The sequence below is a fragment of the Coturnix japonica genome, unplaced genomic scaffold (genome assembly GCF_054131305.1).
Source record: "Coturnix japonica strain WE unplaced genomic scaffold, WE-NBRP24 Scf039, whole genome shotgun sequence".
Lineage (NCBI taxonomy): Eukaryota > Metazoa > Chordata > Aves > Galliformes > Phasianidae > Coturnix > Coturnix japonica.
This window is the reverse complement of record NW_028188942.1, coordinates 1859028-1882489: the sequence shown is the minus strand read 5'-3', so window position 1 is coordinate 1882489 and position 23462 is coordinate 1859028. Positions and strand designations below refer to the sequence as shown.

The window sequence follows — 23462 nt, the reverse complement described above, 5'->3', positions numbered from 1 at the left end:
TGATGCAGAACAAAGGCATCCCCAAAGGACAAGTTGCACTGTTTGATGAACATTATTGGATGAGAGCTAAGCTAAGATTTAAAAAGTTCTGGGGCTGTCTCTGAGCATCAGATACAGAGGAAGCCTGCATGATTCCCTGAGAATGGATACCTCCTACTTTGGTGTAGGGTTAAGGGAACACTAGCAGTAACTCCTATCACAAAATGTCACATGGCTCAGACAAAATGCCATCAAGAGGGCTTAATTAGGAGCACCAAATGGTCACAAGATGGTCTTAGGGCAGGGAAGTAATCTATCTATGTGATATTGATTGATGCTGTTAGTTCTTAACAGCTTGACTCTAGAGGGACTGTTCTTCTTTGGTCACCTAGTTTTAAAAGAATAGATGGCTCCTGTCTATTACAATTTTTAAGGCATTATTTGTTCACTGATGCCATAAATGTGCCTGGCATAGCAATTGGCCTTGGTATATTCAGCTCGGCGTCCAGTCGGATCTTGAATATCTCCACAGAAGGAGACTCCACCACCTTTCTGGGCAGCCTGTTCCAGTGCTACGTCACCCTCACCGTAAAGAAGTTCTTCCGCATCTTCGTGCAGAACTTCCAATGCTGAAGTTTCATCCCATTACCCCTAGTCCTGTCCCTACACATTACTGAAAAGAGACCAGCCACGCCACTATGGCACCCACACCTCAGGTATTTATAAACCTGGATCAAATCCCCTCTCAGCCTTCCCTTCTCAAGGCTAAACAGACCCAGCTCGCTAAATCTCTCCTCATAGGGGAGATGCTCCAGGCCCTTCACCATCTTAGTGGCCCTCCGCTGGACTCTTTCCAAGAGATCCCTGTCTTTTTTTTACTGGGGAGCCCAGAACTGGACACAGCACTCCAGAGGAGGCCTCACCGGGGCAGAGTAGAGGAGGAGGATCACCTCCCTCGACCTGCTGGACATGCTCTTTTTAATACACCCCAGGATGCCATTGGCCTTTTTGGCTACAAGGGCACACTGCTGGCTCATGGTCAATCTGTCGTCCACCAGGACGCCCAGGTCCCACTCAGCAGAGCTCCTGTCCAGCAGCTCTTCCCCCAGCCTGTACTGGTGCATGCAATTATTTCTCCCTAGGTGCAAGACTCTACACTTGCTTTTGTTAAACCTCATCTGGTTTCTTACTGCTCAGCTCTCCAGCCTGTCCAGGTCTCTCTGAATAGCAGCACAGCCTTCAGGCGTGTCAGCCAATCCTCCCAACTTCGTGGCATCAGCAAACTTGCTGAGGGTGGTCACTATCCCCTCATCAAGGTCACTGATGAAGATGTTGAACAAGACCGGACCCAGCACAGACCCCTGGGGGACGCCGCTAGTTACAGGCCTCCAGCCAGATTCCGCACCACCAACGACAACCCTCTGCACTCGGCCAGTCAGCCAATTCTCGACCCACTTCACCGTCCACTCATCTATCCCATACTTCCTCAGCTTTGTTATAAGGATGTCAAGGGGGACAGCATCAAAAGCCTTACAGAAATCAAGGTAGACTACATCTACCGCTCTCCCCCTGTCCACCCAGCTAGTGACATCTTCATAAAAGGCCTACAGGTTGGTCGAGCATGACCTCCCCTTGGTGAACCCATGCTGAGTACTCCTGATAACCTCCTTTTCTCCCAGTTGTCTGGAGATGGCATCCAGCACAAGCTGTTCCATCACCTTCCCTGGGACAGAGGTGAGGCTGACTGGCCTATAATTACCCGGGTCCTCCTTCTTGCCATTTTGAAGACAGGAGTGACACTGGCCGTCCTCCAGTCTTCAGGCACCTCCCCAGTTCTCCAAGACCTCTGATAGATTACAGAGAGCGGCTCAGCAACGACCTCCAGCAGCTCCCTCAGCACCTGTGGATGCACCCCATCAGGTCCCAAGGATTTATGGACCTTAATGTTTCCTAGGCACTCACAGACCACCTCTTCCCTGACTAAAGGGAAATCTCCCATTCCCCACACTCTCTCATTAACCTCCAGGGCCTGGGATTCCGGAGGGAGAGCCCTTTCACTAAAGACAGAAGCAAAAAAGGCGTTCACTATTTCCACCTCCTCAGCATCCCTCCTCTCCCTGGAAGAACTCAAGGCCAGGCTGGATGTGTTGTGAGCAACCTGGTCTACAGCGAGGTGTCCCTGTCTATAGCAGGTTGGAACGAGGTGATCTTAAGGGTCCCTTCCAACACAAACCATTCTACGATTCTAGGACAGAAAAACAGGCCAGCTCTCCCACATTGTTTCAGTGTCATTTACTTATAAAACAAGCTCTGGGACAACCCGAGAAGGTATTTGTTCCACGTGCAGCATCACCTGTGATAGAAACCAAGGAAGCCTACAGCAGGCCTCAGGACTCAGCAAGCCTTTTTGGCTCAAAGCAGGGCCAGCTGGAGCAGCTTACCACGAGTGCACCCAGAAGGGCCTCCATGCAGCTGCAGGCTTGCCGCATGTCATTGCATGTCATTGTGATGCAACAGTGGGTGAGCGTGACATAAAGCTGCAGGCTGGAACTCCGGCTGGGGTGGCCTCAGTTCGCTGCTGCTGGAGCGAGAGGTGGTAGCGGAGGGTTGCAGCTCTCAGAGAGTTCCTACTAGGAGCCATGGAGTGCTGTTGCAGTGCTGGATTCCGAAATCCAGATGAATTTCTGAGCAGAGCGGGGAAGAGCGGAAAGGTGAGCGCTGCTACATCAAGAGAGGGCTGAGTGCAGTAGCCTGGGGTATGCAGGGCTGCTCTGGGGCTGTAGATGCTCTCCAGAGGCTGAGGGACACTTCTCCTCATGCTGGTGCTGGAGAAGGCTTGCAGGGAATCGCACCTCTCTGCACATCCCAGCATCGGTTACAGAAGTGGGGAGGGAGCTGCCAAAGGGAGCGGAGGTGGGCTGGAGAGGGGAATGGAGTGTCTGAGTGTCCAAGCGTGTCTTTGTCTTTCTAGCTCCGACCCAGAGGACAGGAAGTTGGAGCAGGAGGTAGCTGGCTGCTGGACCTTCCACTCGGGGTTAAAATCCCTGTGCAGCCCGGCACCAAGCTCCTTTTCGCCAGGAGAAATCTGGGGGAAAAGGTGAGAGGAGTAAGGAAGCGTCAAAAAGGGCTCTTGTTTCCTGGGGTTGCCGCCATGCCAAGGAGGCCTTGTGTTGGGATGCCAATCCCATGTGTTGGGATGCTGGGGCCAGGCACCCATCAGGCACAGAAATGTGGAGACCGGGTCATTCCTGGAGGAGGGTGCAACCCTCTGCTCTCCCTCTTGGAGGACTTAGGAAAACCCAGACATGACTGTTTGGGAAAGAGGCAAGAGGCCAGCCTGTGGGTGTGAGCAGCTTGGAAGTGTCTCTGTCTCTTTGCTGCTCTCTCCTTCCCCATTCACACTCTACAACACATCTCTTCCAGCTCCACCAGCCTTCTCCTCAGTTTGACCTGAGAGATCCGTACAGTCGCAATCTGTGCACAGAGTACAACAGCCTGCATGACCCGCATCTGCGGGAGTTCCACAACCGCAAAAACAACCTGCGGAACCTGAAGAAACGGGGCTTGGTCACCGAGGATGGCGATGTAAGTTTGGCTGTTGGGCTGACCAACACGGGTCTCCTCAGGAGGGCTTTCCAGTCTGCCAGGCAGGGGCCTGACACTACAGCCATCTGTCATTGTCTCTTCTGTAGGTTGTCTGCACTCTGAAGGAGTTCAACGAGTACAGGCAGTACCTGACCAGGCTGAAGCTGGAGAAAAAGCAAGCAAAGAGGCGAGAAGAGGTAGGCAAAGCCCAGTATTGGTAGGCACGTGTCAGCAGCATGGCACTGAGGGCACGGGCTTTACTTGATGGATCTGAGGGAGATGGGGAAAGCAGAAAAGGTGAGGGGCGGGCTGGTGGTCTAGGCATTGAGGCATGGAAAGGACAGCTCAGCTCAGAGCTGAGCTAGCACAGCGTGCTGGTGTGAAGGCAGCCTGGAAAGTTGCTTGCTTACAAGCAGAGCACTGTGGCAGCCGTTCTCTTCTGCCCTCATTGCAAGGCTGAAGCAGTGTGCTTGCCCTCTTCTGCGTAAAGCAGCAGTACTTAGGGTGGGAAGCACTCTCTAAGACAAGACCAAGCATAAACCCTCTGTTCCCTTCCAGGATGAGCTTCTTCGGGAGATTTCCAATTTGAAGAAATCGATCCACAGACTACAGATGGCCAGGGACAAGTTCCAGCCCGGTACCGTGGATTACATTGCGGGTTCGAAAATCAGACCCACAATGCTTCATAAACCAGCTGGCCCCTCTCCTTCATGCTATAATCTTCTGTCTGGACAATGCAGAAGGAATGTGGCTTTGATGGAGCGTGGCCTTCAGGGAGACTCATGGAGCACAGGGCGTGCAATGAAGCTGCCTGAGAAGTCACCCAAACCTGCGTTGGGCAGGGAAGGCTCCAAACTCCCCAGAATCATCCAGACTACTTCTGCGTCAACAACAAACTCCAAACTCCCCAGAAGCATTCGTACTGCTTCTGACCCAACAGCAAACTCCAGAGTCCCCAGAATCATCCAGACTACTTCTGCGTCAACAACAAACTCCAAACTCCCCAGAAGCATTCGTACTGCTTCTGACCCAAAAACAAACTCCAGAGTCCCTAGAAGCATCCAGGCCCCAGTGAAGGGAAAAGGAAAAAAAGGGGAAAACAAGTAGAGAGATTGGCCAAAAACCAAAACAGTGGCAACAAATTAGTTTTAATTGGCTTAATTAATTTTAATTTGTTTAATTCGTTTTAATTTGTTTAATTAATTGACCAAAGATGATACCAGAATGCAAGATAACACACTACAGTACAATATATCATAATTAGTATCAGAATTAGAATTAAAACCAATAAAAAAAATTAAAAAAATAACATTACAAAGTGTGTCCGAAAACTGAAGTCCTTATTCTAAAGCCGAGGTGAGACAACCCAGGGAGTTCTCGTGCTGCTGGGATCAAAAAGGAAAGGGGAGATCAAGTGATATACGGATGGCTTTTATCTTTTGCACTGAACATAAAGGGTGACAGAGCAGCAAGCAATCCTCTGGGGGATGTAGTTGTTCTCTGCTGGGGGTACATGCAGTGTTACAGGCTTGGGACAGAATGGCTGGATGACTGTGAAGAGGAAAGGGACCTGGGGCTGTTGGTCGATGCTCTGCTCAACATGAGCCCACAGTGTGCCCAGGTGGCCAAGAAGGCCAAGGGCATCCTGGCCTGTATAAGAAACAGTGTGGCCAGCAGGAGCAGAGAGGTGATCATCCCTCTGTACTCAGCTCTGGTGAGGCCGCATCTCAAGTACTGTGTTCAGTTTTGGGCTCCTCACTACAAGAAGGACATGGAGGATGAGGTCCTCACAGGGGACTTCAACCACCCTGATATCTGTGGGAGGGACAACACAGCATTGCACCAGAAATCAAAGAGGTTTCTGGAATGTGCTGATGATAACTTCCTCTTCCAAGTAGTATGGGAACCTCAAAGATCAGGTTAGGAAAGCTAAAACCCAGGCAGAACTAAATCTAGCTGGGGACAGAAAGGGGAACAGGTATATCAGTGATTAAAAAGAAGGTAAGCGAGGATGTGGGCCCTCTCTGGAAGGCAACTAGAGGCCTGGTCATGAGGAATACAGAGAGAGCTGAGGTGCTCAATGACTTCTTTGCTTCAGGCCTCACTGGCAAGTGCTCTAGGCCCAGAGCCCAAACTGCAGAAAGCAACAGTAAAACTTGGAGAAGGTGGATCTGTAAGTGCTGTAAGTGAAGATGAGGTTCTAGACCATCGAAAGAATCTGAAGCTGCACAAGTCCAAGGGATCCATCCGCAGGTTCTGAGGGAACTGGTGGATGAACTTGCCAAGCTGCTGTGCATCGTATTTGAAAGGTCATGGCAGTCTGGCGAAGTTCCCACTGATCAGAAAAGGGGAAACATAACCCCCCTATTCCGGATCGGGAAAAAAGAAGATCCAGGGAACTACAGGCCAGTCAGTCTCACCTCTGTGCTTGGTAAGATCGCGGGGTAGATCCAACTGAAGGCCCTACTGCACCACACGGAAAAATAAAGACAAGGTGGCTGGTGGTAATCAAAATGGTTTCACCATGGGCAAGTCAGACGTGACAAACTTGGTGGCCCATGTCAACTTCATGAAGTTCAACAAGGACAAGTGCCCTGAGTTGGGGAAATCTCAAGCACAGATAAAGGTTGGGTGGAGAATGGCTTGAGAGCAGCACCGAGGAGAAGGATTTGGGGGTCTCAGATGATTCAGCACGAGGTGGCAGTGTACGCTTGCGGCCTGGAAGGCCAAATATATCCCAGGTTTCATCAAGAGAAGTGTGACCAGCGAGTCGAGGAGGCGACTCTGCCCCTCCGCGCTGCTCCCGTAAGACCCCACATGGAGTACTGCGTCCAGCTCAGGGGACCCCAACACAAGGACACTGTGCTGTTGGAGCAGGTCCAGATGAGGGAAATGGAGATGATCAGAGGGCTGGAGCACCTCCCCTAGAAGGACAGGCTGAGAGAGCTGGGGCTCTTCAGCCTGGAGAAGAGAAGGCTCCAGGGGGACCTTATAGCAACCTCCCAGTATCTGAAGGGAGTGCATAGGAAAGCTTGGGAGGGACTTTTTATAAATGCATGTAGTGACAGGATGAAGGGAAATGGTTTTAAACTGGAAGAGGGTAGATTTAGAATACATACCAGGAAGAACTTTACTGTGAGGGTGGTGAAACACTGGAACAGTCTTCCCAGTGAGGCTGTGGTTGCCTCACAGAATCACAGAATTGCAGGGGTTGGAAGGGACCTCTAGAGATCATTGAGTCCAACCCTCCTGGAAAGCAGGCTCCCTACACCACGTCGCACAGCTCGGCGTCCAGTCGGATCTTGAATATCTCCACAGAAGGAGACTCCACCACCTCCCTGGGCAGCCCGTTCCAGTGCTACGTCACCCTCACCGTAAAGAAGTTCTTCCGCATCTTCGTGCAGAACTTCCAATGCTGAAGTTTCATCCCATTACCCCTAGTCCTGTCCCTACACATTACTGAAAAGAGACCAGCCACGCCACTATGGCACCCACACCTCAGGTATTTATAAACCTGGATCAAATCCCCTCTCAGCCTTCCCTTCTCAAGGCTAAACAGACCCAGTTTGCTAAATCTCTCCTCATAGGGGAAATGCTCCAGGCCCTCCACCATCTTAGTGGCCCTCCGCTGGACTCTTTCCAAGAGATCCCTGTCTTTTTTGTACTGGGGAGCGCAGAACTGGACACAGCACTCCAGAGGAGGCCCCACCGGGGCAGAGTAGAGGAGGAGGATCACCTCCCTCGACCCGCTGGCCATGCTCTTTTTAATACACCCCAGGATGCCATTGGCCTTCTTGGCCACAAGGGCACACTGCTGGCTCATGGTCAATCTGTCGTCCACCAGGACGCCCAGGTCCCACTCAGCAGAGCCCCTCTCCAGCAGCTCTTCCCCCAGCCTGTACTGGTGCATGCAATTATTTCTCCCTAGGTGCAAGACTCTACACTTGCTTTTGTTAAACCTCATCTGGTTTCTTACTGCTCAGCTCTCCAGCCTGTCCAGGTCTCTCTGAATGGCAGCACAGCCTTCAGGCGTGTCAGCCAATCCTCCCAACTTCGTGGCATCAGCAAACTTGCTGAGGGTGGTCACTATCCCCTCATCAAGGTCGCTGATGAAGATGTTGAACAAGACCGGACCCAGCACAGACCCCTGGGGGACGCCGCTAGTTACAGGCCTCCAGCCAGATTCCGCACCACCAACGACAACCCTCTGCACTCGGCCAGTCAGCCAATTCTCGACCCACTTCACCGTCCACTCATCTATCCCATACTTCCTCAGCTTTGTTATAAGGATGTCAAGGGGGACAGCATCAAAAGCCTTACAGAAATCAAGGTAGACTACATCTACCGCTCTCCCCCTGTCCACCCAGCTAGTGACATCTTCATAAAAGGCCTACAGGTTGGTCGAGCATGACCTCCCCTTGGTGAACCCATGCTGAATACTCCTGATAACCTCCTTTTCTCCCAGTTGTCTGGAGATGGCATCCAGCACAAGCTGTTCCATCACCTTCCCTGGGACAGAGGTGAGGCTGACCGGCCTATAATTACCCGGGTCTTCCTTCTTGCCATTTTGAAGACAGGAGTGACACTGGCCGTCCTCCAGTCTTCAGGCACCTCCCCAGTTCTCCAAGACCTCTGACAGATTACTGAGAGCGGCTCAGCAACGACCTCCAGCAGCTCCCTCAGCACCTATGGGTGCACCTCATCAGGTCCCAAGGATTCATATTCAGTGACTGAAAGCAACAGTTGTTGCTCTAAGAAATGCAATACTAAGCTAGGTCTGCCTGTAGCTGACAGCCATCAGCTTGCTCCTCAGGCAGGTTCTGTCTGGATGGAATGAAGGGCATGAAATACTGATGTGCTCATCAAACGCTGCTTGTTAGCTTAGAGACAAGGTGTTAAATAGGTTTGTTCATGCATTGCAAACAGGTTACTTAGCTGCCTTCATTTTAGCTTCAGAAGAACATGTGCAGAATACAGAATTGATTAGAAGAAATAAGAACTGTCTGCATAGAACTTACTCTTTCCTTTACACAGGAGAATCAAGCACACGTTTGTATGTGAGTACCTCCAGAGGTGAAACTCGATCACCCAAATGTAATGAGCAGAGACATTACAATCAGTTCTAACTGTATCTTCATGCTGTGCTGAATAAGCCTGAGTCAGGATGTAAACCACTTTCTCTTTTTTTCTTCAGATGAAGCCATTAATTCGGTCAACAAGCCCAAAACGACTCCAGAAATATCAGTCAGTCCTTCTGAAGACCTGGAGCTAGTGTGTGAGGTGTCAGCTGCAAGCGGAGCTTTCATATGGAAGAAAGATCAAACAGAGGTGAAGCAGGACCAGAGGACAAGCATCATCTCCCAGGGGACGCACCGCAAGCTCATGGTCAAAAATGTGACCCTGAAAGACCAAGGGAGCTACAGCTGTGAAACAAAAGATGACAAAGCAACATTCCAGGTGAAAGTCAGAGGTGAGAAAATGCTTGAAATCCCAGAGATAAAGGAACGCTTCATTTGGTGTGTCTTGCATTTGGAGGATCAACTGACAGCCTCTCTGGTGCAAAACATTTTGGCTATAGGACTTTCTTTGTCATCTAGTGTCATAGCAACACTTTTCTACATGTGCTTTTCCATCCAGGAATGAATTACTGCAACAAACCATAGGCAAGGAGGGTAACTTGTGCAGCTCTTGTAGTCATCTGGTGTCTGCAGGGTTACAGTGCAAGAGCACACCAGGCATGCAAGGAGTGAGAAAATGGGAGGTGTTTGAAGAGATCTGGTTACAAAATTTGAATGACACAATGAGGTGGAAAATGCAAATAATCAGACTCATAAATGGCCTGGGTTGCAAAGCCCCACAGTGCTCATCCAGTTCCAAACCCCTCCTATGAGCAGGGTTGCCAACCAGCTGCCCAGGCTGCCCAGAACCACATCCAGCCTGGCCTTGAATGCCTGCAGGGATGGAGCATCCACAGTCTCCTTGGGCAACCTGTTCTAGAGGGCCGTTCCCTTCTGATTTACTGGAAATGTAGAGAGACATGAGAAGAAAAAAAGATAAGGGAGGAGGTTCAGCAGTGCATGCAGGTGTTCTAAATCTCATGTCCAAATCTGCTATCAGACTGCGAAATGTTTAGCTTTGTGATATGATATGATATCATATGAAATGAAATGATATGCTTATCATTTCCCAAGGCAAAATAGAGGGGAAAGTATTTTCCTGTCTTAATGAGGTATCACAATGCTCCCTGTGAAGGGCAAGTATAGTGAAAACGGGGAACTGGAGTTAGCTCTGCAGCAGACTACAGCAAAACGGTGTGACTGTTGTGATGTCCCTGCAGAGAAAGAAGACGTGTTTACAAACAAGGACAAGGTACAAAAGGAGGTGAAGGCTGTACTGACTCAAAATGCCACGCTGAGCTGCGAGGTGGCCCAGGAGAAGACGGAGGTGAAGTGGTACAAGGAGGGGAAACTGATCACCTCGAGCAAGAAGTTCAGGGTGGAGTCAGAGGGCAAACAGCGTCGGCTGGTGGTGAGCCAGGTGGAGAAGAAAGGTGCAGGGGAGTACAGCTGCGAGGCTGCTGGCCAGAAACTCACCTTCAAGATTCATGTAACTGGTAGGAAACACATTTTGGTTGATATTCTTTGATTATTCCATAGTCTGGCTGTGGAAACGTCTGTGTGAATGTGTCTTGATTCTGCCATGAAACTGTTTTGGGGAGGATGAAAAGAAATGCTTACAAACGTGCAACTAAAATGATTATTTGTTTTTAACAGTGTTTCATCCAGCTCTTCCCCTACAACTACTTTATCATCAGCTGTCCATGGATGTCCAACTGTGATTTGTACAATGTGCAACACTGCTCTACCAGTTGATATTTCAACAGTAGTAGTTACAGATCTCTACTGTGGCTGCACTGAGAAGGTTTGGTTGTTGGTGTCCTAAGAACTTTTAGTCAGAGGCATTGCACTTGCCTTTGGCTTGTTGAATCCCACGTTGACAACCATTCATTCCATGTTCTGTAAATGTAATGATCAGTCGTGAATCAATTGATACCTTTCTAATTGTACGTTTCTCATTAGTCTGAGGGTTTAGAACAGAGGCAGATCTCTCACTCCAGCTGCAGTAGAGATTGCTCTGGTGTCAGTATATTTTGCACAAGATCCAGTAAATTTTAACTTAGACTCCAGATAGCCATGGGCACATCAGCTGCATTCTGAGTGACCATTAGTGAGCTGGCTGATGACGAGGGTTTGTCTTCTGTTTTATTTGTAGCTGCACTCTACTGGTTTTTGCTCATAAGTCAACTTGTTCTCTGTTAACTTTACAGTTCTCGTCTTGTATTCTGAGCTGATCAGGACAGGGAATCTGTTTTCTCCTCTTCTTTCTTATGGCAGTGAACACATTGGAGCTTAATCCTGGTCAAGGTTTGGCATTTGATCAGCTATGTGGAGGAGCAACTGTACTGGGAGTCTACTGCCTTTCTGCTCACGCAGACCTGGTGTCCATGCAGGGCATAGCTTGCGTTCTGTTCCCTTGTAAAGGTTGCAGTCTTTGCTCTCTCCATCTTGGGGCATTCTGCTCCTTCAGTCCCTGGTGTGCAATATATCTCTGCTCCTGTAGTAGACAGTTTTGCTGCTGCCTGTGGTGTAGACTCTAAACTATCAGCTTTTACGTTTCCCACACCATGTGGATGTGATTCTGGGGCCTTTGGATCTGTTCCGTGAGTTGTGTAGCTCATGCTTTTGGCTCAGGAAACTGGCAGTTTCAGCAAAGAGTGGATTACAGAAAGGGTAGATTTGGGAGGTATCTGTCAGAGAAAATGAAATATGAACGATTACAGAAAGACTATGGCAACAGCTGGAATCAACCAAGTTAATCCTCAGCAGCCAAAGCCAGCCCACATCTTATTGCAGAGGCGTAGGGAGAAAACCCAGCAATGTAGTGCTTTTACACTTTAATTTTGCTAGCTGAGGGCTATTATTAGCTGTTTGCCTCAGAAACCAAAGGTTTTCTGTTCTCTTTCAGACCGGATGAGCTCATGGCTGCACAGGGTAATGTAATACTTCCTCCTCTGCCATACGTGGGGAGTGCTTGCTTAGCTACCGTTGCTGTATTTCTCATGTTTACCACCGTAACATGACGTGCAAGTCCAGCACTCACTGCAAAATGATGTGGTGTGAAAGTCAGGAGGGATTATGAGTACTCTTGGAGTGGTTGGCTCTTTCACTACAGAAATCCTCATCTTACTAGCTTCTCCCAAAGTGCAATGGCTTCCTGAGTCTTAATTTGTCCTCTTACCATTGCACTCAGAAAGATTTTCAGGGTTCCTCTACCCCAGGGTTCCACTGGTAGCACAGAACAATCCCATTTTAAGGACATGTTGAATGTTAGGTGCTGAGTGTTGAGCATTACGGGATGCAGATTAGACCTTCTTGCTTAAAAGAAACAAGTGCTGTACACCTTGGAAACCTATAGAAAACTAGACTAAAAAGGGCTGATTCTGCCATCTAATTATCTCAGTATTTGTGGTGCACGCTGAAATCCTTATTTGAAGTGGGCCAAAGCTCCATTGCATTTGTGAGAAGTTTTGCATCACCTGGTTGGTCTAGGCCATGTTTGTTGTCTTGCTAATAAGCAACCCTTCTGATCTTCATCAAATCATTGCGGTTGGAAAAGACCACAAAGATCCCCACATCCAGCCTCACCCCATCCCACCATGCACACTGCCCACGTCCCTCAGTGCCACATCTCCATGGTTATTGAACACTCCCAGGGATGGTGACCCCACCACCTCCCTGCAAAGCTGTGCCACCACATCACCATTCCTCTTCAGAAGAAGTTTTTCTTAACATCCAACTTGAACCTTCCCTGAAAATCATCAGTCAGAACAGGGGCTGTTGAAGATGGGCGGAGAGAATGATGCTTCTACAGTCAATACAAGCAGGGAGATCAAATGTAGAGTGTATCAACTGCATTCTTGCATTGGCTTGCTGCCCTGCTCCCTCGCCTTCAGTGGACTGCAGTGCTGGTGGTAGAGCTGTGGTGTGAATCCTGGGATTGCACGTACTGCAACGGTCAGCAGCACAGGAACTTGAGCTGAACTTACCCTCCTGGGCAGCTGCTGCCACTCAGAATTCAGACAGCATGCAGAGGAGAAAGTCATGAAGGAAGGGAAAGGGATGGCAGCAGAAGGCTTCACAGAGTGACAGCGGGGAGGAAGGAGATAGGGGACAGGTCATGGAAGGGTTTGCCATGACTGCTGGGGAGCAGGAGCCTTCCCGGTCACCTGAGCTGGGTATGCCTGAATATGCTTGCATGAATGATCTGAATGAGTGGTCTTCCATGTCTCCACTGCAAATAAAAGGCAATGTCAATCCCCCTCACACCTGCTAGTCCTGCATTCATGCTTGGAGCCTCTGTCTTGGTATCAACATCAGGACCCTGGGATCTTTCCTGGGACCCAAACAAGCATAGGAAGCTTATTCAAAATTGCTCTGCTGTTAGAAGCTGGCTAGCACTAGAGAAGTCCATGATGTAAGTGCATCATAAATATTCTGCACTTCTACAGCCTTTTGTAGGGCAAACCATGGAATAGAAATGGAAGCCCATTTATTTAGGGTTTATCTGTTCTCCCACGCCTCAAATAGGAGCTAGCATGAACGCTCTCAGCGACCAGTTGTTGGTAAAAGGAGAATCAGATAAAACAGTCATTAAAGTAATCAATAAAAGATTCAATGTATCAATCGATCCCACTTAGCAAAGTGATTAACTGAATCCCCTTAACTGAAGTGTGTATGCCTAACTAATTATACTTGCTATCTTTCTGATGCTAACTCCATTTGTTGACACAAAGGGTAAGGTGGGCTTTAAACACTTTCTTCTATATGTGTTAGGTATTAAGAGGAGATGACCTCAGCCAGTTCTCTGAAGAATCAGGGGTTGCTGAGAGTAGAAAACCATGCTTTATGCATAAAACCGAGCTACAAAACCTAATGTAGGCCAAGTATTCACAATATTAAGGGCTATATCACTGCCATATGGTAGAGTCAAAAGATGGTTTTCTGCTCTTAAATTTCTATGGTTTCCTGATTTTGAGGTCTTCATAATTGAGCTGTATTTGGCTGCTCTCCAGCGTAGAGTGGAGCAATATCAAAAAGACACACAGATGAAGATCTGTCATTGTCTTCATTAAAAGAAATCTGAAAATTAGGAGTCCTAGCTGATAGTAAAGATTACCCAGAGGGATGGGATGACCATAGGGACTGTGCTGAGGATGCATTATAATGTGTGATAAACACTGTGAAGCAGTGTTGCTCCAGGAAATGGTCCAATACAACATAGAAGCAACTTTTAATGTCTTCCAGTCACAAGTTGTTCATATGTAATGTATATTTTACCCAGTGTTTTCCAGTTCCAGAAGCAGAGGATGCCTTTATCAACAAGCAGAAGGTGTAGAAGGAGGTGAAGGCTGTACTGACTCAAAATGCCACGCTGAGCTGCGAGGTGACCCAGGAGAAGACGGAGGTGAAGTGGTACAAGGAGGGGAAACTGATCACCTCGAGCAAGAAGTTCAGGGTGGAGTCAGAGGGCAAACAGCGTCGGCTGGTGGTGAGCCAGGTGGAGAAGAAAGATGCAGGGGAGTACAGCTGCGAGGCTGCTGGCCAGAAACTCACCTTCAAGATTGATGTCACAGGTGAGAGAAATTGTTTTGACTGTATTGAACCCCCCAGCAAAGAAGGAGGGGAAAGTTAAGTGGTTTGACACATTCAACCCCAGCATTCAGTGATGTAGACGGTGCTTAAATTCTGTTTAATTTGTGTACATTCCTGTTTGCCTTCTGAAGCTATGAACACAGAGGACTTGGGTAGCCTCAGCTTAAGACAGGCTGGAAATAATTCGGGAATTTCCCTGGGGATCTCAAGTAGATGCAATGATAGCAAAATGAGAAGTCAATAATTACAGGGGAAATTAAAGAATATTAAAGGTATCTTCATGGCACAAGCACACCCCTGCAAATGCTTCTTCCTAAATAGTCTCAGAGACAGCATTTGGTCACAATGCTAGACGGCAGCATTGGTGGTTTCTATTAAATTAAAGAAACCTGCAACTAAAAAGGTTTTCCCGTATTTTCTTTTGTTTTCTTCTCTATAGCAGGTACAAAAGAAATGCTTAAAAATAGAAAGGCTTCAAGCTGGTGCTTTTCTTTCCAGAAATGGAGGAAGACAGGCGTTCATTTATTAGGAGAGTCTGATAAGAAAGTGGAAAAAGGCTTTTTACCAGGGTCTATAGCAACATAACAAAGGGCAATGGTTTCAAAAGTGAAGAGGGTAGACTCAGTTTGGACATGAGAAAAGTTCTTTATGATGAGGGTGGTGATACACTGGAACAGATTGTCCAGTGCAGGTTGTGGGTGACTCATCATTGGAGTGTCCAAGGCCAGGCTGGATGGGGACCCTGGGCAGCCTCATTTAGTGAATGATGTCCCTGACCACGGCAAGAGGTTGGACGGGATGATCTTTAAAGCTTCCTTCTATACCCAAACCATTCTATGATTCCATAGGGGAAACCATTTTATTACTGCCTCTGAAAACTCAGGAGATATTAGAATTGTTTTCAGAAATAAGTAGGTGAGAAAAATACATTTCCTCACTATGACTTAATCACAAACAGAATTTAATCTTGACCCTCACCTGGCTTTTGCTGGCAAAGCAACTTACAGCTGTCAGCTTGTTTGGACAATTTAATGCCTGTCCCCTTGTATGAAACAGACTTTTCAATGACTGCGTATGCTGGTGTGCTGCTGGACAGTGGGGAAAGGGGTGTTTTTTAATTTTTGAAGATTTTGGAACATGATACTGGTGGAAATGAAAACAAGTTTAGGGCTATCTAAACTGTTTTGGTCTGGCAGGGAGGAAGTTCTTCACTGGCAATTGATATAGTTCAGATGTTGGCATTCAGTTCTGTATGGGAGATCACAATGTGAACCACTGATTGATCAGCTGAGGCAAGTGTGGGGTCAGCTGTGGGAGCACAGGTGAAAGTTATGTAGCTGTGCTCCCTAAAGGGGTGGAGTTCAACTCCACCTCCTCTGAGACCTCATTTAAGGGCTGACCCTCACTGAGGCAGCATCTTGTGGAGATCGCTTGCCAGGGAGGATTGTCTCAGCTCTGGTGAGTTCGCTTTTCCTTATATCTTCTGTATTTCTACCATTTTGCTTGTAATTGCTATCCTTGTTAGTACCAGCATAGTTACTGCCAATACAAGTTCATAGCACTGTCAGGAAATGTGAGTGGGAAAGCTGTCCTCAACGGTACAGTCCAAAGACTAATTTGGGAATTTGGGGAAGGCTGTGTAGAAAAGATTCATGTCTTAAATGTGCCCATTTGCCTTCAATTCCAGAAGCAGAAGATGCTTTTTTCAACAAGGAGAAGGTGCAGAAGGAGGTGAAGGCTGCACCAACCGAAAATGCCACACTGTGCTGCGAGGTGGCCCAGGAGAAGACGGAGGTGAAGTGGTACAAGGAGGGGAAACTGATCACCTCGAGCAAGAAGTTCAAGGTGGAGTCAGAGGGCAAACAGCGTCGGCTGGTGGTGAGCCAGGTGGAGAAGAAAGATGCAGGGGAGTACAGCTGCGAGGCTGCTGGCCAGAAACTCACCTTCAAGATTGATGTCACAGGTAAGACAGGTGTTGTCTGAAATACAGCAGAGATCAGTAAAGTAAAATCTAGTTTCTATTATACAGTGATCCAGTTGCAGTAGTCTGTGCTGAGGTTTTTCCCCTATACTTGATTGCCTGGGTTTGTAGCAAGTATTTGGATTTAGTATGGCACAAAGACCTGTTTCAGTCTGTCTGTAGAATAATAATTACTGATATATGTACAGTGGAAGCAATATTCAAGATATTATTCAAATCTCTCCAGTGCCTGAGATCCCAAACTGTAATTCTTGTTCACCGAAACATTTGACTAAGAAAAGTATGTGCAGTGAGGCTGGAGTGCATGTTGTACGTGCAGCCTTTCGTGGCAGGAGAAGCAGGAACTTCTCCTAGTAGTACACTGACTTTTTACTATGCCTTTATGTTGGAGGCTGCATCTGGATAGGTGAGTCTGCTACTCACAGTAAGAGACCTGGTAGAGCTGACTATTGCCAGAGCTCAAAGTAAGATAGATATCTGCAAATCACACACAAAGAACAAAGGACTGCGTTGGTGAGCATATTTCCTTTGTGCCTTTGACAGTCACAGTTGTGGCAATGGTAGAGGCCATGAGGAGTCTGTTCAGGAAGCCAGGAGTACTGTTCTGGGTCATGAAAAGGCAGCCAGTGGTTTGACTATCACATGTTTATGTGTTTTGATGTTTCACAGTGGGTCTTAAGCAAAAGGAACTCAGGTTTTGGTTGCCTGCAGGTCAGATGTTCTTTTGGGTTCAATATGTTTGCATAGTGACTTGCAACCATGGGACTGGTGTTCAAGGACCCTCTTGGTTCCTTCAGTTCCTGGGTTCTTTCTTGCCTAGATTTGACACTTAGTTTCAACAGAAGAGCTGATATTCTCTAGTGAAGGCTATTAGTTTGGGCACAAGTGGTAACCTAAACCTGTTCCAACCTGTACATACAAACCTGCAAGATGGTCTCATTTCAGTCCTTCTGTTTTTCTTTTCTTCCCTCAGAGCCAAAACCTGTGTTTATAAACCAGGAGAAGGTGCAGAAAGAGGTGAGTGCTGCCCTGGCAGCAAGTGCTTCCCTCAGCTGTGAAGTAGCACAGGATCCAACTGGAGTAAAATGGTACAAGGATGGAAGACTGCTTGCCTCCTCCAGAAAGTTCAGAATGGAATCTGTGGGCAAAACACGGCGTCTGGTTGTGGAGCAGCTGGAGAAGAAAGATGCTGGAGAATACATCTGCGAGGCTGCTGGCCAGAAGATGACCTTCGAGCTGGAAACAACTGGTGAGCATTCAGAAATTCTCAGCCAGGATTTTGTAGCCTTGTTTTGAACTGGGTTTTAGGGTGAAATCTCAGTTTTCTTTGCACCTGACAGTGTGAGAATTTGCTCTGGCCCTTTGTGTACCTCCCCGGTGCTCAGCTGTTCCTTCCCTTACTTGGGGATAACGTCATTTATTCAAGGTGATGTCCAAACGGGCTTGTTAACAGTCCTCTGCAGTGCTTTAAGCTGTCATATGTCAGCCAGAATTTATGCGTGTTCTATAGCCATTCCTACATGTTGAAAACACTGCACTGTGCTTAAGCTTCAACATATGTTCCAGTAAGTACAGTTCCATTAATTCTAGGGAATTGGGTGAATTAAGCATAGATCTGAAGGCTGCCTTTGCCCAGTGCAGAGATGGAAGGACTAATGTAGATTTGACTTGATATTTTCCCTTCTAGGATGGGAAGGAGCTCTGTCAAAGTAAAAAAGTGGGCATTACTTCCCAGGGAAATAAGAGAAGTCTCATTATTCACAGGCGGTGAACTCTCATTTTCTCTCTCAGTCTGCAACCAGGCTGGGTTGCTGTTTCAGTACTGGCTGTTTTATGCAGGAACTCTGCTCCTGAGGTTAATCCAAGTTGTATCCAGGCCCTTCAGAAGGAAAGGGAAATAGCAGCACAGAAATATGGTCTGATTCTGACATAAATAAGTGCAGACCTAGAGAGTTAAAAGGGATTGTGTGATGTTCAAGGGACTTTGAAGCAAAGATGTCCCCTAGGTAAGATTTGTGGCTGACATTCCCCATACATTGTGGGCACACAAGCTAAGGAGAGACTAGTGATGAGCATGCAGAGAAGCCAATGGTTCAGACAGGTTTGTAGTGACACGACATTGTAGAGTTCTGTCTAGTTCTCCTTGGCATAGTTTGGAAAATAAAGATGAGGTGATGGTGGTAACCAATAGGGCTTCCTCAAGGTCAAGCCATGCCTGACAAACTTGGTGGCCTTTCATGATGGAGTAACAGCATCAGTGGATAATGGGAGAGCAACTGACATCATCTACATGGACCTGTGCAGAGCATTTGATCCTGTCCTGCATGACGTCCTGGTCACCGAACTGGAGAAAAATGGTTTTGATGGATGGACCAGTTGCAGGATAGGGAACTGTCTGGATGGTCACACTCAGAGAGCTGCAGTCAATAGCTCAGTGTCCAGGTGGAGGGTGGTGTTGGGACCAGTGTTATTTAACATTTTTGTAGGCAACATGGAGAGTGGAATCAAATGAACCCTCAGCAAGTTTGCAGATGACACCAAGCTGAGCGGTGCTGTTGATGTGCTAGAGGGAAGGGATGCTACCCAGAGGGACCTGGACAGGCTGGAGAGGTGGGCCCTTGGCAGCCTCATGAACTTGAGTGTGGCCAAGTACAAGGCCCTGCACCTGGGTCAGGGCAATCCCAAGCACAGGCACAGGCTTAGAGGAGAATGATTTGAGAGAAGCCTTGACCCTGAGGAGAAGAGATGGTCTGGAGGGAGGTGTCCCTGCCTATAGCAGGGGGACTGGAACTAAATGACCTTAAAGATTCAGTCAGTTCTATTGTTTTTCTACCCTTAATTTTGCTTGAAAGGTTTTAGAATAAATGAGATTCTGGTTTCCATGAAAACTGTTTGCAGGGAGCTCCATTGTAGCTAGTAAGTCTATCTTTAAGTTCAAGGGCAACAATGCATTGACTGTGTTGAAAAGGGAAATGACTCAGGAATGGATGATGGTTTAGAATAAAACATAATCCTACTTATTTTCTATGCAAATATGTGTAAGGAAAAGATGCTGCACTCAGTTCTGGAAATACCCTGACAAATATGTCTCTAGTATTTCACAGCTGGAGATATCAAGATTGTTAAACCACTGGAAGATGTGGAAGTGAATGAATATGGGAGTGCATCTTTTGTCTGTGAGATTTCACATGATGAGGTTCAGACCCAGTGGTACAAAGATGACAACAAGCTGAAGGCTGATGACAACATTAGAATGCAGCAAGGTGGTAGGGTGTAAGAGGGGGATCTTTCTCCTGAGTGGGGGGTGGGTTGGAGATCAAGCATATAAGACATCTGAAATGAAGTGAAGAGGGTTCAGAAGCGAGTTTCCCTTTTGTTTTGGGACTGAGGTTTAGGTGGAACAAGTGACAGGTGGGAAGCTTAGTGTGGGAAGTGTGATGCTATCCCACCATCCCACACTGCTGGGAGCAGGTAGGAAATGAGTGCAGTTATTTCCAACGTGGGGGTGAACAGGGCAGTCAGTTCACCTCTCCAAAGAGGTTTTGTCTGACAGTGAGTGTGATCCTTCTGTATCAGGTACTTTGAAGGTGACGACGGCCACATTCGGTCAGTCCTTGTAGAAGCCATGTTTAGATTACACTTTGGTGGGGATGTGGACGTGGGGGAATGGGTGGTTTCATTGACATGAGAGAACAGGCAGTGATGCTGTGAAACCAGATGGATGATGCTCAGCCTGGCCATGTGCCTCAGAGCTCTTTGCTCAAGGAAGCCAAGTGTAGTTGTGGGTTTGCTCTCAAGAGCACAGTTTGGTAGGGATGAGTTGGTGGCTGGACTAGATGACCTTAGTGGTCTTTTCCAGCCTTAGTGACTCTGTGGTTCTCTGCTTCAGGAAAGAGCTACTTGCTGACTTACACACGTGTCCAAGTCAAGGATGCATCAGAAATAAAATCTGTAGCAGAAAAGGCAGAATCTCGTGAATCTTGTGCCCATCTTACAGTTAAAGGTAATTATGCTTCTGATGATGATTTTGATTAAATTATCTTATGTTATAAACGAGCTAACATCCTTTGCTTTAATGTCAAGGAAGTTAAACACCACCAGGGCCTTTCACAGAAATAAAAACTTCTACCTACCTACCTTTCTGCCCACAAAACATCCAGCTTCTCTTTTGGAATTTACTTTTGCAAAGTAAGATGGATTATTTTCTTAGGAGGTTGATTTTCTACGTTTAGACTTCAGATTTGTGTTTGAACGTTGAGGGATAAAAAACATAGCTTGACTTTTTCTTCATTTTCTCTTGCTGTTTGAAAAGAACACAGGGTTTTGGTTTTTTTTTTAATATATACAATGTCAGGGTATATATATGATGTTAAGTGTGATAAAGAAAAGGGAGACATTTGAGTTAGCACACTACTCAAGAGTTCAGTCCCCAGCTTTGCCACTGTTAAAATTATAAGGGCAAGAACTTCCTGGAAAATGAATTTCTCCTAAGTAGAGTCATTACATTTGAGCTACAGAGACCTTTACTAGGTGAAAACTTGTTGTTCAGAGCTAAGTTGCTGTATTTAACCAAAGTAATTATCAATGTCCGTGTTTCAATGAACCTCTTTTCCATTTCGTAATGCGAGGAGTTTGATATTGGGATGGGAAGGTCATGGTTTGATTTAGATGTTGGACTGGGAATCAGAAGATCTGGGCTCTTTTCAGGTTGTCAATCTTATTGTCTGACTTCTTAACAACATTCTTTTCTTTCTATTATTTTTTAATGATGTTTCAAGGCATTCTGAGCTGATAGGTGTAGTGTTCATGTGCAGTAATGCTGACGTGAGTAAGTGGGGTGATAATGTAAGGGTTTTTTACATTCCTTCTAAATCTCTGCTTTCTCTTGTTCCATCCTTCTTAAAGAGCAATCCATTAATCTAGTAAAGGAGCTGTGTGATGAGGATGTGACTGAGCCTGAAAAAGCCAAATTTGAATGCGAGATATCCATTCCTTCTGTGAAACCTCCCAAGTGGTATCTACGTGGGGAAGTCTTACAGGCTGGCAGAAACTTGATTATGCAGCAAGAAGGCACCATCCACCAGCTTGCCATAGCGATAACCACCACTGATATGACAAGCACCATTCAGTTCTCAATTGGCAAATCCAAATCCACAGCCAATCTGCTTGTCAGAGGTAACATATCCAGGCTTTGAAAACACTGCACTGTGCAAAGATCTGTTTGAATAGCTGTGATGTGCTTACTATTCAGATCTACAGAGCTGAGGTTTTGTCCTTGGCTATACCAAAGAAGTCAAATCAGGTGAAATTAATTGTATTTCTGAACTAGACAAGGTTAAGTTTGGTAGCACCTAAATTTGATGCAGTTTGTCATTGATTTCATCTGAAAGAAACTTTCAGGCTTTTTATCTGCTGTTGTCCCCAGCATAAGAGTCTCCATTCACACCCTAAAGTACTTGTTATATTTTCAACTCACTCTTATTTGAATAAAAGCCTCAACAATTGGGAGCAATTTAATAAGCACAGAACAAGAGCTGGACCTTGCATTTGGTAGATAATATACGGTATTACTTTATAGAAATGTAGTCAATGGCATTCCCTATAGACAATCGTTTGTTTTATCTTTAGAGTCGTTCAAAGAACCATTGTGAACATGACATTAATTGGAATGGAATACACGCAAGAGACTTTCCTCTTCTTCCAATTGTCCTCATCCTTTCTTCTCTTCCACCCCTGCTTTGCAGATTACCATATAGAAATCACCAGGAAGTTGGAGGACAAGACAGCTTTGGAACGTCATTCTGTCATCCTGTCCTGTGACTTCAGGCCTTCTCCAAAGGTTGTGAAATGGTTCAAAGGCCACACACTCATCAAGCCCTCTGAGAAGTACAAGATCAAGAGGGATAAGCATTCAGCAGAGCTCAAGATTCTGAAGCTGAAGCCCGATGATGCTGGTGTGTACAAGTGCAAGGAATTGCAGAGACTGAGGCCACGCTGACAGCTGAAGGTATGAGCAGGGGGGGTGGTCTCTTACATGTCCTATTTCACCTCAGATTTCTCTTCTTGGGGTTGATTTCTGCCGTTCTCTCCTGCTAACTTTATAAATGTATAATCTTCACTGAGAAGATTACACAAAGATCATCTAGTCCAACCATTGTACCACATCCCAGTATGATTTATAGTAACAGTGGTAACAGTTCACCTTGTTTCCTCACAGCCCGCAATGTAGAAGTAACCTGCAGGATGTAGAAATTGAAGAGAGCTCTGCTGTCTTCTCCTGCGAGCTGTCCCATGATGACGAGGACGTGGAATGGTTCCTGAATGGCAGCCTCCTTTACACCAACAATTACAATGACATCAAGAACGTTGGCAATTGCTGCACACTGACAATGAAGCAGGTTAAGCCTGAGGATGCTGGCACAGTGACAGTGAAGTCAGACAAGGTGTCAGAAAGCGCACCTGAAGGTGATAGGTGGGTCTGATCACAGCCCTCCTGGATGTAAGAGATGCTAAGGAGCTCCAGTTCATTCTATTGTGCAGCAGTCCTGCTTCTAAAGCTGACCTCTCTGGGGTGACAAGTCATCAGAGGCTTTCTTCCAGTGGAAGGTTCCATTGCAGCAGATATCAACGAAGGAGGATGGTTTTGGTGTCCTGCCAAAGCATTCCATTGCTTTTTATCATCATTTTATTTAGCACAAGGAGAGTTACAAGAGCAGTTTCTTTTACTGCTTCAGTAACATGCAGTGTCAATGCTGTTGTCTCCAAGGATTTATGACTGCAGGGAGAGATCATTCAGTGTGTGTTTTGCCTCTGGGATGACTAATGACCAGGCTGTGAGCAACCTGATCTAGCTGTGAATGTCCCTTTTTATTGCAGGGGAGCTGGGCTAGATGGCCTTTAAGGGTCTCTTCCAATTCTAAGGGTACTGTGATTCTAATCTGCTCTCCCCAGCAATTAAGTTCTTTTACTCTATGCGCTCAGAGTTTGAAGGATTTCCTCTTTCTCCTTTCTTTTGCATTTGGTGGAAGTTTTTTCCCCAGTATAAACATCTGATGTGTGAAATAGAAGATAGATAAAAGGAGTCAATAAAACAGGAAAATCAAAAGTGTTCAGCATCTTATCCTCTTAATACTGTGGCCTGCTGTATGAGCTGTGCTCCGTGTGAGGGCAATGCCAGCTCTCCAGCTTTAGAAGAGCTGCATCCC

At 46.7% G+C, this 23462-nt stretch overlaps 1 protein-coding gene across 1 annotated transcript; it reads left to right on the top strand.

The window, feature by feature from the left end:
- The first annotated feature begins 3297 nt into the window (after nt 1-3297).
- Nucleotides 3298-4870, top strand: LOC146753185 (uncharacterized). Its single transcript, XM_085530858.1, has 3 exons — nt 3298-3564; nt 3672-3761; nt 4123-4870. Exon 3 carries the CDS (start codon nt 4177-4179, stop codon nt 4669-4671), a length of 495 nt encoding a protein of 164 aa, XP_085386984.1. The 5' UTR covers nt 3298-3564; nt 3672-3761; nt 4123-4176; the 3' UTR covers nt 4672-4870.
- The last annotated feature ends 18592 nt before the right edge of the window (nt 4871-23462 follow it).

Coding starts and splice junctions, on each gene's coding strand:
- LOC146753185 (XM_085530858.1), top strand. CDS start 4,177: ATGGCCAGGGACAAGTTCCAGCCCGGTACCGTGGATTACATTGCGGGT.